This window comes from Actinia tenebrosa, unplaced genomic scaffold (assembly GCF_029948245.1).
Source record: "Actinia tenebrosa isolate PJP-AT-01 unplaced genomic scaffold, QUT_ActTen_1.0 PGA_scaffold0__85_contigs__length_37466705, whole genome shotgun sequence".
Classification (NCBI taxonomy): domain Eukaryota; kingdom Metazoa; phylum Cnidaria; class Anthozoa; order Actiniaria; family Actiniidae; genus Actinia; species Actinia tenebrosa.
The window spans coordinates 36,432,500-36,449,371 of record NW_028292569.1 but is presented as its reverse complement, the minus strand read 5'-3'; the positions used below and the strand labels follow the sequence as shown (position 1 = coordinate 36,449,371).

The 16,872-nt window shown below is 45.1% G+C and overlaps 2 protein-coding genes across 2 annotated transcripts in view; one reads left to right on the top strand and one right to left on the bottom strand.

The window, feature by feature from the left end:
- Window positions 1-16,872, bottom strand: part of LOC116294618 (putative insulin-like peptide receptor) — a 36,857-nt gene that overhangs the window by 4,960 nt on the left and 15,025 nt on the right. The gene's annotated exons all lie outside the window — the stretch shown is intronic.
- Window positions 10,319-10,784, top strand: LOC148914202 (uncharacterized). The gene is made up of 2 exons (XM_089025627.1): window positions 10,319-10,569; window positions 10,646-10,784. Exons 1-2 carry the CDS (start codon window positions 10,319-10,321, stop codon window positions 10,719-10,721), a joined length of 327 nt encoding a protein of 108 aa, XP_088881753.1. The 3' UTR covers window positions 10,722-10,784.

The following is a 16,872-nucleotide window of genomic DNA, read 5'->3' as shown; positions in this document are numbered from 1 at the left end:
AGGAGTTCAAAGATATAGCTAAAGCTTGTGTAGAACACGGTCACGGTGGTCTTTGGAACATGGAGTACAACGAAGATGAGTACGTGTCTCTGGATATGAAACATTGTTACCCCGCAAGTTTTAAAGGTCTAGGGGATTGTAAGGAATATTACGACCGTTACGGACATCCAGATTCACAGTTCTTTCGTGTTGCGTTGGATGGTCACTACGACGCCCCAGCAACGGGGTTTGTACGGTTGACCACCTGGAAATTAGCAGCGGGTCTGCACCCCATAATCTATGCGTGGTACGGAAAGCACCTGCAGGAGAAAGAATGGATACCCATACCCCTATTGAAGTTCTTTGAAGAGCGTAAACTTTTAAAATACACAGCGCATGAAGCCATACTTTGTCACAGCGCCTTTACGCAATGGCTCCCAGAGCATAACCCCACAGCGCGCGTGGTCATAGGTAAATTCACGCAGGGCGCAAAAGAAGGTGAAAAACATATGCAGCGGCGCCTAATAACGGACGAAGGTGAGCTAAGCTTCCTTATAAAGCGCGCGCATGACAAAGGAACGATGGTGTCTGTAGAGAAATGGGACTACCTTGTCGACGATAAACTACACAAATGGAATGCTTTGTGTTACTACCAAGACCATCGACCGCAGTATTATCATCTGCGTGCCAGCATGTTAGCCTATGCGCACATTAACCTTCTCGCGATGTTACTGCGGTTTGACAAAGAGGACATCCCGCGCGTAGCCACGGATTCCTTGTACGTAAAGCCCGAAGTATTGGAAAAGATGAAGGAATTCTACACCGACGACGAACTCGCAGAAAGTGGTCAATGGCGTGTCAAAGATGAAGAAATAAAAGCTTGGAGAGAACGCGTAGAATATCACGGAGAACACCTCCGGGGCACCGTAACGCCGACGGAAGAGCCATTACCGTCGGTTGCGGACCCAATCTCTTACCAACGCTTCTCTTACCTCTACGGTACGGGAGGCAGCGGTAAGACGACGCGTGTGTTAGAACTCTTTCCTAAGATAAAGGTGCTAACGCCAACGCACCGTTTGGAAAGGGAACTCTGCGGTATGGGTTACGACGCGCAAACTTACCACAGCTTCTTTCGCTGGAATGGCCAAAAGTGGGTGCCGGAAGCTATCCACGACATACCTCCCGTGATACTTTGGGATGAAATCTGCACCGTACCTTTGGAAATCCTGCAGGAGTTCGTAGACTTCCTCCGCGGAAAGTGCCAAGTTGTATTTGCCGGAGATCCATGTCAACCACCTCCTATAGCCGGAGAAATGCCCCACGAATGGCTAAAAGAAATGGTAGACTATCATGAAGAAATTAACACAGACTACCGTAGCAAGGATCAAGTGAGGAAATTAAAGGCAGAATTAAGGGGCCTTAGCGACGCCGAACAATCTAAGGTGTTACGTAAGAGGGTACGAGCAAAGTCTTACGAAGACTTCCTGTACTCATGGCATCCAAAAGATTTGGTGCTGAGCAGCAAACGCGCAGCACAGTCGCACATACAAAAAGATCTACTGAGAATACACCGAGAGCGGTTTCCTAGTCATTTGGTGCCTGTTTGTTATAAGCCGCGTGACACCCGCATGCAAAAAAGAGATGTCTGGGTACCTGGTACCGACATCCAACTGCATAACGCAGTTACCCACGATAAAGCCTGGGTACCCATAGAAAAGGTGGAAAAAATAACCTCCCACCCGGACTGGCGCTTGGGCTATTGCATGACAGTCCACAGCGCGCAAGGGCTTACCATAAAAGAAACCTTATGGATCATAGACCAGCGGCTGTGTTGGAGCAACCTTATCTACACCGCCGTAAGCCGCGTAGAATATGCCAAGCAGTTGAAAAGAGCCTGGGGGCCGCAACTGCGTTACGATAAGACGCCAGAAGACATAGCAAAGGAGAACATTGCCAAGAAACTCCTTCGCTACAAAAGACACGACGAAGAAAAAAATATGACGTTCGACCTATGCGTGGACGACGTCTATAAGAAAGGGGCAAGGTGTGCCAAATGTAACATACCTCTACTATGGAGGTTTGACCCAAATGACGATCAGCAGTTCTCCGTGGATCGCATAAATAATAAACGCGGGAATTGCAGAGGCAACGTAAGACTGACATGCCTAGAGTGCAATCGGGCGCGTGGTGCTGCGCTACTCTGAGTCTTTTGGGACTATGAGCAGCTCTTCCATGACAAATCCGCGACTTGGGCCATTTAGGTAATACAACACGGGTTGCCCTTCCTTGGTGACGGACTTTGAAATCTCATACGTTTCCAAAGACCAGTTGGGATCCGTGGCTCTCTTACTGCCACCTTCGAGTTCCCCCGGCTGATAGAGGTATCTGACCACTATGTTGCGGGGTAGCTTTTTTTCATGGGGGAAGACCGCCCTCGAACTTCTGACGTAGGACTTGTGCTCCACGTGTTTCTTCTTCATAGCATCCTTGGGTTTCATTCCCGTAGCCCTGGCCGCCTCGTTGTTCAAAGCCGCGACGACCTGGGGGAGCCTCTGGGTCCATTCCCTGTTGCGTTTGGAGGGATCTTCCAGCTCTTTCCAATACTGGTACCCAAAGAGGCGCTCGGCCAGGGTCTTATTGAATCTTTCGACAATGCTCTGACCCCTGTGGTACTCAGCTTCGGCTCTCCTAATCTTAGTGCTGTGGTCTTTCAGGGTCTTAGTAACCACGCCCATGAACTCTGTCCCCGCATCCACTTGCAGCAGCTTAGGCCATTTCAAGACGCGCTTATAAATCCTACCTAGGGCTTCTGCGACTTCCCCAGAATCCTTGCTGGTTATGGGTTCGGCGTCCTTGTATCTGCTTGCGATATCAACTACGGTCAAAGCGTATCTATAGGTCTTCTTTCTCACCTTGTCGTGCGGCAAGAAAAGCAAATCCGCCTGATGAACTTCATTGGGGGTATTTACGGTAAAGCTGGGCCTGGGAATGTACTTGGGCACGGGAAGATAAACCTGCCAGAGGGTTTGTTTTCTTAGCCAGTTCTTAGCCGTTTCATCTGATACCCTGGCCGCGGTCGCGAGTTTCTTGATGGCCGACGCTCCTTTCCAATAGCCTTCGGGTCCATAGTAAATCCTTTTGAGTTTGTCCTCTACGCGGCCCATTATATGAATAGAATCGCGCTTCGCTTGATTCAAGCGAAGGATAGGACAAGATTGATCTTACGTCCGTTAAAATCCACCGTCTTTCCGTCCACTTTAATGGTGATGTTTATGCTTTCTACCAAATTGGACAAGTCATAGCTCAAAGAAATGGGAGTGTATTCTACTGGGTCAAATGGATTACCTTTGGGCAGAAACTTGGACATAAGAGAAGACTTTTCTCCATTGTTGTAACTATGGACCAAGTCGCAATAGACTTCGTAAGAGGATGCGACTTTCCATTTCACGGGTATGGCTGTGTCGGTAATCGTCTTACCCGAGGCACATAATAAAGATCCCAATGGGTCAGACTTTCCAAAAGTTACTGAATAATTTGGCATATTATGTTTGAAGGTCATTTCGTGCGGCAATCCTGTGGTGAGCGTATAACCGTGTTTTGCTAATTCCTTAGCAAGGGTGATTGGCGTGTAATGTCCATCGGGTAGCAATACGCCTTGATAATTGCCGCCGCCTTTATGCTCAGTGATCAAGGCATTGACTAAATTATACCAAGAATTGTACAAAGAACAACTAACCAGCCTAACCTTATGGGCTTTGATGGGGGGATTCAAATAAGTGGTAAAGTCATTCTTGTCGCTTTCCAAAAAGACGATCATATATTTCAGGAAACACAGTTTCCTTCGTTAGAGCAGATACGCCAAAGCTACGCCTCCTGCCAGCCCTGCGACTCCTACGAAGACCAACTCACTATCTTTTTGTTTCTTAGAAGGCTGATAGTAATTCTTAAACTGAGGCTTTCTTAACCCCGTCAATGCCGCGGGGTGTGCTTGCGCATAAAGTTTAAAGGCGTAGTCTGTATTTTCGAAGTTCTTATCCGCCTGCATCTTGTCTTGGTAGTTCTTGTCCAACCAATCCCTGTAAGCTTGTCTTTTTTCATTCCAAGCCGCCACGTCTCGCTGATATTTCTCCAGCGCTAAGTCGTGTCTCTTCCTTTCGGCGGCCAAATCTCCGCTGCGATCACCTCTAACTAATCTATCCAAATATTGACCACCATAATTAGCTCCAGTGAATGCTAAAGCTGCAATAACTCCACCTGCGACCACGCTAGCCATTATATATTAGAAAATCACACCGTAGGCAGGTACTTTTCCTTCCGTAGGTAATCCTTTACCATGATAGCTCCGCCTACGGCAGCGGTCATCTTGGCAAAGTTAGCGAAGCTCTTGCTTGGGTCTTCAGTAAAGTCTTCTTTGAGCACTTTCTTACCTACCCAACCAATACCCGCAACGATGGAAGTAATAATAGCTGCTTCTTCAACAGTTTTCAATAACGCGGTTGACATTATATTACAGAACGAGAAGGTTATTACTCCATTTCAGGGATCTTACTTTTTCTAACAGCCGGCTCCACAGGTGCGTGCACGGGCGCGTGATATGTTGGTGGTTCTACCTTTTTCGTTGCCCGCCATTGTAAGTAAAGGCTGCCTGCAGCTATGATGACTCCTAACGCGCCGATGACGTACCCAGGATTAATAAAGGATTCCTCTTCTTTTTCCTCCACCTTTTCTTCTTTTTTGGCTTTGTTCTTCTTATTCATCTCCGCGAGCTTCTTTCCCGCGGCAACTCTGCCTGGGGATTTAGCCTTGGTAATCTTTTGCTCCTCTTGGGGCTGCTCTACCTTCGACTCTGGTTCCATTTATATCTAAGGACTTGAAGGACTTGATAAGTAACTTAAGGTAACCTGAGTAAGTACTTGAGAAGGACTTGAGAAGTACTTGAGAATGACTTAAGTAAGTACTTAAGGACGACTTGACTAAGTACTTAAGGACGACTTGACTAAGTACTTGAGGCGACTTGATCAGGTACCTCAGCAAGTGCCGCCTGGAAGACCTTTTCCACTTCTCTGTCCTTTTTGAAGTCCTTCCAAGACATCGTAAGTTCCTTCAAGTCAACGTGCTGAGCTACGTGAAGTGCCGCAGAGGCGACTGCCATTAACTTACCGCACTTCAAAGACAACCACCCGCAGGTTATCTTAAGTTCTTGGGCGATGACATAGTCCTCGCTTATGTCCTTCCGCAGTTGCTCCACGTCGTCTATGGGCAGCGCAAGTCCGAGAAGCTTGGTGGCCAGCTTAATGGCGGAGTCTGCTACGGCGTCCGTGGTCTTACTTGCAAGGGCAGCCTCGTACCTCTTATGGAACTTCTTAACCTCCTCTTCTGACAACTTATTAACTTGCTCATGGGTAAGTTCCTTGCCTATCATTTCTTTACACTTCCCCGAAGACACAAGGATGTTGAGTTGTTCCTTAAGGTTACTTTCGTCTAACTGTGTGGGGACTTCATCTAAGAGCTGCTCAATGTCCATATATCTTTATGGAATACGGAAACCTCAAAGAGAAGATCATCTTGGAATGTTGGTGCGTTTTTAAATGCCGCATGTATTCGTGTAACTGTTCCTTGGATATCTCACCGCCGTAGTCGCTTAAGATGGTTTCCAGGTCAGACTTACTTGGAGTATAAAATACTACGAGAGAGCCTATGTTTTCCCTAAAAGGCTTAGAGACGCTGGTAAGCTGCTGCGAGAGCAACCAAACGCTGATATTGTCGTGTCTGCCGCTAAAGGCGAGCTTCACTAATTCGGACGTGCGTCTTTTCACGTCGTCCCCGCAGGCGATGTCGTCCAGTATGAGGAGTGTCTGTGTATCTTTAGGGAATTGTTTGTGCCAAAACTTAAGGTGGCTGGATAACTCGTTAGGGTCTAAGATATCTACGAAGAAGTCGTCATCTTTCACTCCTATGCCCGTCCAGGTGCGGTTATTCACGTAGGTGGGGCAAAGCAGTACGATGTAGTCGAAGCGGTATCTAAAGGGTCCTAATAGCTGCTCTACCACGAACTGGGTCTTTCCGCAGCCGGTGGGTCCTACTATCAGAGCGTTACAAGGAATATGGTTCGGATCCATTATATCCCTTCTTTCGAAGTGAACTTGTTCCCTGATATATATGGAGCCAGTGGAAGCAGTGCAAAGAATTGTCGCCGACGCAAAAGATAAAAGAGACACCATAGAAATGCAAAGGGAGGAGATAGACCGGTTAAAAGAGCGCGTGCAGGAATTGTACGATGAAATGTGCGGTCTGAAGCGCGCGGAAAGGTTTGGTGCGCTTTTGACGATGGCCGGTTGGGCAAAAGAGTCCGTTAAGGACTTCATGCGATATCCCCTGTAGAATGTTAACAATAAGGTTAAATCTTTGTTAAGGATGCCTGGAAACTATTTAAAAAGTGTCTTAGAATGTTGACAATAAGGTTAAATCTTTGTTAAGTCGCCCATAAGCTATTCCAAAAAATGCTTCAGAATGTTGACAATAAGGTTAAATCTTTGTTAAGTATATATACTATTTAAAAAAGTGTCTTAGAATGTTGACAATAAGGTTAAATCTTTGTTAAGGATGTTAAATGGAGGCTAAGATATTGTTAAGTATATATGGACTGCTTGTCGTGTAAGAAGGTGTTCAGCACCAAACAAAGACTTCAATACCACGTTCGTCGCGGCGTTTGTACAAAGAAACCCCTTAGCCGCGCTTGTAAGGATTGCGGTAAGGAATTCAGCACCGTTCAAAAGATGCAACAACATCAGGATAAACGCATTTGTGGGAATAAGGAATTCCACAACCCCTTCGAAATGCAGCAGCATCTGAAAAGGGGCGTCTGTAATCGAACCAGACAGTGTAGTTTCTGTAATAAGATACTTAGTAGTCGTCAACGTTTACAGACGCACCGGAAAACACATGAAGTGAATTATAGGTTTCTCTCCCGCGCTTACGACTTGGAAGGCGTGGATTGCTACCAATGTGCGGATTTGATGTGTCGCTGCCCGCATAAAGAGGATTACTTAAGGAATCGCATAGATTACCATAAGAAGATAGTCCGTACTTTCCCCTCTTTTGAACGCGCCGAAGGCGTTCCGTGGACTAAAAGGGAGTATTGGAGGCAGGAGTGCGATCGTTGTGGTTGTGTTAGAGAAGAGGAACATATCTTCAACTGCCTTAACAAAGATTTAACCTAAACGTCAACATTCTGAGACACTCTTTAAATAGTTTCCAGGCATCCTTAACAAAGATTTAACCTAAACGTCAACATTCTGAGACACTCTTTGAAATAGTTTCCGGGGTGTCTTAACAAAGATTTAACCTTATTGTTAACATTCTGAGACACTCTTTGAAATAGTTTCCACACATACTTAACAAAGATTTAACCTTATTGTTAACATTCTGAGACACTTTTGAAATAGCATTTCTTGGGGCCTTTAATAGTAAGGTAGGGTTTGCGCAAAGAGTCTCAAATCCCATCCTTATTTTTATTTATTATTATTAAGGATAATGAATAATAATAAATAAAAATAAAGACCCCTTTAAAGGGGCCTTGCAGAGTCCCCTAAGTATATGGTAGCCTACTTCACGGCATTCTTTGGGGGCGCCCTAATCACCCTTTCAATATATGGACTGTATTACTTGCGAACTACCTGCCGACTGCATTACCCCTCGTAGGCCGCGTAAAAAATACACCTGCCTTCATTGCGACAGGGTATTCTCCGAAGGATCCTTTGTGGGGCATTGGTGCTCCGCGGATCCTAAAGCGCAGCGGACTTTAGCAGACGCGCTTAACTACAAAGAGGAGATGGAGTGACTCTTCTTTCAATGTCAAACTTCCATCGGCCATTTACCTTACCATAGCTGCGTAAGTGGGTGAATTCCTCGCCCTGAATTACGTACCGCACGCAATCCGGCGCCCAAAGGGAATATTCCTTGCCTTCTAAGTCTTTGAGGACTAACCGTAAACGGTCGATGTCTTCGAAGACGACGTAATTTTTTATTTCGTATGCTTTACCGTGGACAAGATCACGCCAGTGAGTCAAGCTGAGCTAGAGATTTCCGATTTAGCGGATTAGCGACAGTATATTCCACGCTCATTAATCCACCCGGAATATAGCCTGAGTATCAGGTCTTCCGAGGGGGAGGGGGAGGGGGGGGGGGGGAGGGGGAGAGAAGGGAAGGAAGCCGGCTCTCTCTTTCCCCTCTCCCGGAGAGCCTGATACTCATGCTACTCAGAATATAGGTTAACTCAGTAAATGTTTTGTTTTCTATTGCTTAACGAGCACTATTTTTTTACTTAATATTCTGAACTGGTACTGTTTTATATGACCTTTTTGAACTAAAATATGGTTTGTTGATATGAGTACACAATCAGTCTATACTCAACAAACAAATAAACAAATTATTTTTGCTGACGAACATGTATTATATGAACTAAAATTGTTAAGGCCGATTTACACGGTACAACGTTTGCAGATTGTAAGCAGATTGCATGCGACACTCGTAAGCAAACGTTGTACCGTGTAAATCGGCCTTCATACTTCAGTGTTCTCAAATCTACAATGAAAAATCCAAGTTACACTTGTAAGCAAAGTCTTTGGAAAGAAAGAGGTTGACGAAACGTTATCAAAGTTTCTCGAATATTCCACAAATTGTATCGTTAGGGGGAAATCAGTCTGTAAAGAAACGAGTTGATATTCTCTTTCCTACAGTCCTCTAAGAATTAGTCTCCTTCGATTTGCAAGAAATCCACAGGTTGCTACTACGATGGGTTGGAACGGTCTCATGTGACGAAAGATGTCTGAGGAAGCCGAATATACTTTAAGAGAACAAATAGTGTGCTCCACTCGGATACGAAGTGATCTCAGGGCCCTGTTAGCATCTCGCTGTCTTCTGTTGTGGGCAATACGTCTTGGTGTAATGAGAGGAGGGCGGTTAGCATATCCCCCATCAGCAAGCAGCCTTGCTCGTTGTGGAAGATTTCTTATTCTCCTGTGTCCTATAGCAGGAAGTCGTCTGAATGTTTCTGCATCGTTCATACGCCCCGGAAAACTGAAAAATGTATGCATTTATCTTTCAGTAGTAAACAAATGTGTCAGGGTAAATCATATCGTTATGACCATCATAATCATTCATTCATTCACTCATCCATCCATCCATCCATCCATCCACCCACCCACCCACCCACCCACCCACCCATCCATCCATCCATCCATCCATCCATCCATCCATCCATCCATCCATCCATCCATCCATTCATTCATTACTATCTTAAACCTAGACAAGTCTACAAACTTACCCAGCTACAAGTAGTACTATCAATCCGTCTGCATCGATTACTATTTGCGCACTTATAAAGTGGTATTTCTTGTCGCCTCTATAAAACTCTGCTTGTCTTGGGCCAGATGGTCTTTGAATTCTGTGTGTCGTGGCGTCTATCATACCTACAGCGTTTGAAAAATGTGGCAGAGTGTCCAGAAAGTTACTCCAAACCCTTAGAGAGTGCCATGTGATAAAATTTTGATAGCGGACAAACAGAATTGGAACGATATGATAGATTTCTTCAGCAACGGTACTTTTGCTTATTCTAAAGATGAATGCGAGGACGTACAGTTTCGGGTATTGCCTTAGCCACATAACAACCATGAGGACTCTGTTTGTGACGTCAAGTTTGCAAGCTCTTCGTCTATTAGTTGCTGGTACTCGAGGTGTATGTCTTGGAAGAGTAACGTCTACGGCTATTCTTCGTATAATAGCATCAAAGGATTCAGGTGTTTCCCCGGTCATGTACCAAAAAACGCGTGGGTAGCTCCGTACTAAACGATAAATATCGATGCCATTGTTTTGGCGGTGAAGAAGCTGATTACCAAGAAGTCGGGCTAAGAGGTTAAATCTCCCTGTTGGTACTATAGAGACCAGCATAAGAAGTGCTATGAGCAGATTCCCTATAACATGGGTAGGAAATAGAGGAACTAGGCGTGGTGATCTTTGGAGCACAAGTTTTACAACTGTAACCACAGACAACAGCGTCATCACAACAAAGGTTGGGAAAGGAGGAACATCCATTACTTGTTTTGAACTTAATAAATACCTATAAACGTTTACAAAGGCGAAGATATGCAAATAATTTGCTACAACTTGTCAAAGCGTGCGTGCACTTAGAATGTATGCATTATTATTAACATAATTAGGAAACAAAACACAAACACAATTAGGAAACACAAGAAGGTTGATAACATTCACACTTAGCGCACGTGGGCACGTTTGCTAGCAAGGCACTCTTTTCATCATTCGTACAAGAACATTGAACACGATGGAAAACGTGAAAAAACAAAGAAAAGCAAGAAGAAATTATACAGAACTGCAGGATATTCTCATTCTTCAGGCTGTAAATACATGTGGGAGAGAGTGGAAAAGCGTGTTGAGCTACATGAGACGACACGCAGAAGTGATGGGAGAAGCAGGAGACCAGTATTTGGTCGAGGATAAGTCCGCTTGCAAGGCTTTACGAGAGCGCCTAAGAAAACGAGCTTCTAAACTGCTCAACAACGCTCTACTTACAAGGTACAATCAATTATTAAACAGGTGCAAAGTGCTTTCCGTAAGTTAAAAGGATAATAATATGAAATTATTCTTATAGGAATGACGATACCACGTCAACAGACAAAACGCAGCGGGAAACACCATCAACATCAAAAATAATTGATGATGAATAGGAGTCTTCTCAATCTAGCAGCGAGGAAAGTGCTAAACAAGAAATTGCAGAAATTTGTAAGGCTATTAATACTAGGGAAACGAAGTATGTGGTTGACGTGGATGACAAAAACCTACAGCATGACGACTCGACAGAAATTCTCAAGAAGATCAACAATAGAAGGGAACTTGAGAAAGAGGAAGATAGGTAATTTGATAATAATTTAATATTTTGTAATAATTTGTGCTCAAATTCTTAGATATGGCTCGTAAAACGTGGTTTTCATGTGTTGTTTTTATCTTAGGAAAAGAACTTCAGTGAAGCCGGAGAACAAGTCTAGCAAAAGACAAAAAGTGACGAGAGAGGATAGACTTGACCGCTTGCTGGATGCAATCCCTGGTGTTCTCGAGTCAGCTCAAACTGCTGCTCGAGAGCATAAGAAAGCTTTGGCAAGCTGGAGGACTATTCATGGTTTGGTGTCTTCTGACGAAGACTAGAATATTTATTTGTCTTTTGTGGCAGTTACGTTTTGTACGTATATATGACATGCTAACATGATATCTGTCTGATGAAGACTAGAATATTTATTTGTCTTAATTGTAGCAATTACGTTTTGTATCTGTCCGATGAAGAATGGAATATTCAGTATTATTGTCTTGTAGCTGACTACAAATTATTAAAATAGTTTTCTTGTCATTAAGTGGAAAGTCAGACTCATTTCTTGGTAGCTACGATTAACATGCAGTGAAGCTCGGGGCCCAGAGATTGAGAGGTCCTTCAGGATAAAGAGGATAGGGATGCTCGTTGACGAGAAATCGGGAAAAAAAATACCCTATATAAATACAAAGACGATTCAGAAGTTAGTTTGATTTAGTTTACGGCACCTATTTAACGGTTTGACTGAATTCACAACGCATCAGCTACACGATGTACCTATTCCGTTAGTATATGCCTATTCCGCCTATAATCCGCTAAATCGGAAATCTCTGCTTCATTATACCTATGGAATATCTTTAGGTGCGTTTTCAAAGTGGCGTAGGACTTAAACCGCTTCACGCAGCCCCTACAGGGAATACGAATGCCATCCGCGTAACCTATTAAGGCACGACAGATAACGTCGTAATCGTTGCTAACCATCGTTAGGTAACCATTTACGTCAAGCTGCGAGATTTTCTTAGATTGCTTCGCGGATAAGACGCCGTTTCCTTTTGGGGTTTTCAACTCGATACACAACCCGCGGTATTTCTTATGCGCATTTAGGATTAAAAGGTCGGGTTGACCGGCTTGGTAGCCTTTTCGCCAGCAGGTTATTCGCTTGCTGTCTGAATCTTGAAGTTCGCCAAGACCCGGCGCTATGATGAAATCGGGGTAAAACCTACGTATGTAGTCGACGACCTTCGCGTGTAGGTCGGCTTCATTTTCGATCTTAAATACTAACTTGTTTGGGCCGCCAAACCGCCTTTCTATTGCATATTTACCCGTTTTCCTTAGCGCGGGTAGGACTTCCTCAAAGACCCAATCACGAAACTCCACAGCTTTGGGTAGTTTGGAGCTAAATATCAGTTCGTACAAACCAGGTTCGGATATAAACACGGCATTTGGTTGCGTAGTAAAGGAGCGGTGATTCGCAGCCCCTTGTAGATCAACCCATTTTTTCTGGTATTTCTCAGATACGTGTGCTCTAATTGCATCTCTAGGGCGCTCATAGCCCAACGCCAAAGCCACCTCCTTTGCTTTGAAGTACAAAGTTTCGCCTTGCACTATGCATTGCAGTTTGGTGTCGTTGTTTTCGAATACGCGAAGCATATTATACGTAAGGAATATTTTAATAGGCAACGCTCTTTAGCTGATTCATTTCTACGCTCAGTTGCGCGTCAGACACGACGAAGACGTAGCAGTTTATCTTATCACCGTCGCCCGCGGAGGCATTCTTGGTGCGTTTGATCTCCAATGTTATACCATCCTGCGTATTTACTAGACGTAAACCCTGACCATGTAGGTCTTCGTCGTTAATGGTGCGCATGTCAATCCATAACGCATATTTGTCCTTAAAGAATTCCTCAGGGCTAATTTGGTCGCCAAACTTGCGCATGGCCTCTCTGTACACGTCTGCGGGCTTTATTCCCTGGGAGTAAACCTTGTTTGGGACTCCGTTTATGTTGACCCCTACGTTAGTAATGTTAGGGTTGTGAAAGGCCTCGCTGTCGCGCTTACCAGCCTCGTAGGGTTTGGCAAACACCAACATCAACCCCGTGAGACTTCTTCGGGGGAGGTTAATACTTTGGTTAATAACCTCATCCGTCTTATCCAGGAAGCTGAACGTCTTATACATCACTACGTGGTCGTAAAGGAATGCCTTTCCGGAGCTGTATTCCATGCCAGCGCTACGGGCCAGCTCTTCGCTGTACACCGTTTCGTACTGTAATTCTAGATTAGTGATAGAGTATGGGGTTGTCGTGGTAAGTGCAGTGCTTAGCCCACCAATGATGTTATTAGCATCTGCTAAAGTTACTTCAAACTGCAGTTCGGCAAGCTGTCTTGGGTAATACACACCGTGATTCGTGATTACTTCAAAGTCCAGCGGTATGACATACTTACTACCATAGGCTGTCTTTATTCGCTTTGCGTCTGCCACTGCGGTTTCTCCGCTGCCGTCAGTAGGTTGCGTTTTCGTAGGTGTGCGGACCTTACGTAGAATGACACTACCAATTCCTTGTTCTATCCTTTGCGCGCGGTCAAAGGCTGTCAACCATAGATCCTTATAGGTGGTATACAGATCGTACCTATTTAAGTCCAGCAAGGATTCCCCAGCAAACTTGATTCTCATCTTAGAAACGATGTTGCGACCCACGTTGTTAACGATAATCCTTTCGTCTGTGGGGCTTGACTGTACCGCTAGGTCGAACCTTAAAGCCAAGGTACCAGGTACTAAGACTAGGTTATCCGTTAGGCGGGGCACGCCTACGTACAGGGTTTCCCCTGGCTTTGCGCTGCTGGGGGTGAATGTGACCCGGTGAAAGGTGCGTTCTGCTTTCAGCCCGCCAACCTGCTTAGGTAATACGTTGGGATTTAACTTTGAGCTTATCATATATAATGGAAGTAGAAGGAACAGACCCCGACTTCGATCCCACCACTGAGGAAGGTCAGGCTGACATTAACGACGGTGATGAAGAACCGCTGCTTCCCACCCAACAAGTCGACGATTCCCTAAGGGATAGGATTGCAAAGGCCCTAAGACATCCCAAAGCACGCGAGTACGCGTTTCCGCGTGAGCACATAGAGCTTCAAAACATGGGCGAGCCGGAAGCAGCCGCGCGGGAAACCGTAGAGTGGGCAAAGCAGGAGCTAGAGCTGCGCTACGACAACTTTGATGCTGACGACGTAAAGCTCACAGAACGCGGAAACAAAGTTCTCATAAGCGTTCAAGACCTAAGATTTCCTGACAAAGACCGCTGGACGAAACCACAACCCCTCTTTGATGAGAATGGTGACGTTAGGGGCGACGTCTTAAGATTAAAAGGCTTTCAGCATGCTACCCGGAGCATGTTAGAAAGGTTGCAAACCCTGAATGAAAAGGTTGCGCTAGAAAAACGCGTCGAGGAACTACAAGAAACGTTAAAAGAAAGGGAGGAAGAATACGCAAAGCAAACTCAGCTAATTGTCGATGCTGAAAAGAAGTTCGGCAACGAAAGAATGGTAGAAATGAGAAACCAGTTGGATAAAACCCTGCGCCAAAGAGATAAAGCACAAAGGGACTTAGAAGAAGCTAAAAACTCAGGCGCCTCGGTGGAAGCACTGCGGGAAACGTTGGAAGAAAGGGAGGAGGAATACATGAAGCAAAACCAGCGGCTTGCCGACGCACATAGAAGGGAGGTCGAATTCAAAGAGCAAGACATAAGGGATCTGGTAGACCAAAGGAATGAGATTCGACGTGAAAGGAATAAATTACAAAAGGATCTTGATCTCACCCTGCAGGCGTTGGACGTAAAAAGCGAAAACCTGCGGGCTGAAATGTCTGACTCCTTGGTAGAAAGGCGAATGTTAATGTCTGAAATCAATGCAAAAACAGATCAAATTCAACAGAAAGATCAAGCCATCAAAGACTTAGAGTATGAAATAGAACGACAGCGGGGGGTAATCGAAGATCAAGAACGCCCTGAGGAAGAAAAGGAGGCAGCTCAAAAGGAAATAGAAAATCTAGAGGTACGCCTTGCGGAATTGCGGGTGGAAAAGGAGAAGTTGGAGAAAGAATTAGGGCTTACCACCAAGGAAAAGGTAAAAAGAGCCCTTTTGAAGTATGGTGTTCCGCTGGCATTTGCGGTTGCTATTTCGAGCGTAGTAGGAGTTATCCTTAGCTCCCTTAAGGCTACAGGCGCGGGCGTAAAGAAATTAGGCAGTGGGCTGACGGACTTGGGAAAAAAGATGGCAGCCGGTCTTCCTGGGCTGCTGGGTTCGGTTGTTTCCTTGGCACTTAGGGCCGGCGGCGAACTGTTGAAGTTCGTGGGGAATAACATTTGGATCTTGGTCGTCGCTATCGGCGTGGTCCTTTTGAAGAAGATGCGGGGTTGATCTTATCCTTGTGTATTACTGGCGGCTTATAATCGTCGTCGGGCGCCCGAGGCATCCTCGACTGGGGATAAGTAAAGATAGTATTCGCACCGCCTTGATAATGCGGAACTAGCGGTATGGCAGTCATAGTAGAAATGGTCTTATGATTAAAAGTAGAATCGCTTGGCGCAGCTGATTGTGAAATAACAGCGTTTATCTTAACTTCGACATTAACGTTAGATGTTGCGTCAGTATTGATCTGAAGCTTTGCGTATTGACAATTAGCTACCATGTGAAAGGTTATTGGTACTATATCGTCTAGACCATTTGGCGGTTCATATGAAAAATGAGCTGACCGTCTAGTATTTTTCAGTGTTCTGTATGGTAACAATGGATCGTTATTCTCATCTACTACTCTAAATCCAATACCATATTCCTCCCTTACGCTAATACAAATTGTGCACATAATCAATCCCAACCCACCAACCTTCACCCACAATTCCGTGTCAACCCAATTAGCATTACGCAAGTATCTATCTTCCTCCAGAAAATAAAGGAATGAATCCTCCTTAGTATGTGGGTTCATATATACCAGCAAATAAATTTGCTTCTAGAGACTCATTACCGTAAGAGTGCAAATGGTTGCGTGGTTATATTTTTCATCTCTCTGATTTTCTATGCTATTTATGCAAACGCTCCCGGTGTCATCTACGCGCATTTGCAGCTTTACCTTCCCATGGCAATCGGCGACCATATGAAAAGTCCAAACCGATAAATTCTCAGCGCTGTCGGTGTTCGGCTCTACGGAGAAATGCACAGGCTCCCTGTTGTTTGTCTTCACACGCATAGGCTGCAGTACGCCGTTGTCATCCAGGAACCTAAAGCCGACGTTGGCGTGACTGCTCGCGCCCATGCAAATACTACAAAGGATCAATTTCTTTCCTGAGTAATTCAAATTCACGGACATGCCCGTGACATCAACCCAAGATGCCTGGGTGTATTTTTTCTCACCTGTGTAAGTCGTATAGACGCAATCTACTCCAGCCATGTAGGGGTTACTCATCGCCATATATAATAGCTCAGACCAATGCTTGCAGCTGCTAAGCCGGCCTTTAGTAAGTTATGGTCATATTCCTCAGGTATCGCAGGCAGGGCCTTCTTTGATGGTTTCTTAACTACGGGTAGCTTCGTTTCATGCGACTTTTTTGACTTCTCCACGAAATGGGGAATGTTCCTAAGAGTGTCAGAGTTCACGTCGTTCACCCCAAACTTCATATCCTTAGTAGCTCGTTGAAGTTTGTTGTTGTATCCTACTACAGAACCAGTATTAATAGATAAATTACTAGGCATTAACCAACAACCCGGGGCTACTGCATAGTCCAACCTCGCCTTAGAATTTTGTATAGCTAGTTGGTAACGCTGTACGCCCTTGCTAATGTCGTCCTCCAAGATCGAACTTTCGAATAAGATCAAGGCTTCGGCTCGCGTCTCTTCTGCGGCGCCCGTATTCCCCACTATGCTTGATCGGGTATTTACTTGGGCTCCAAGGATAGAATACACGTAAGCTTCTATGCTGCGGTTCAAACGGGCAAGGCCGGCTTTGGTTAGTCCTTTACCTTCTGGGG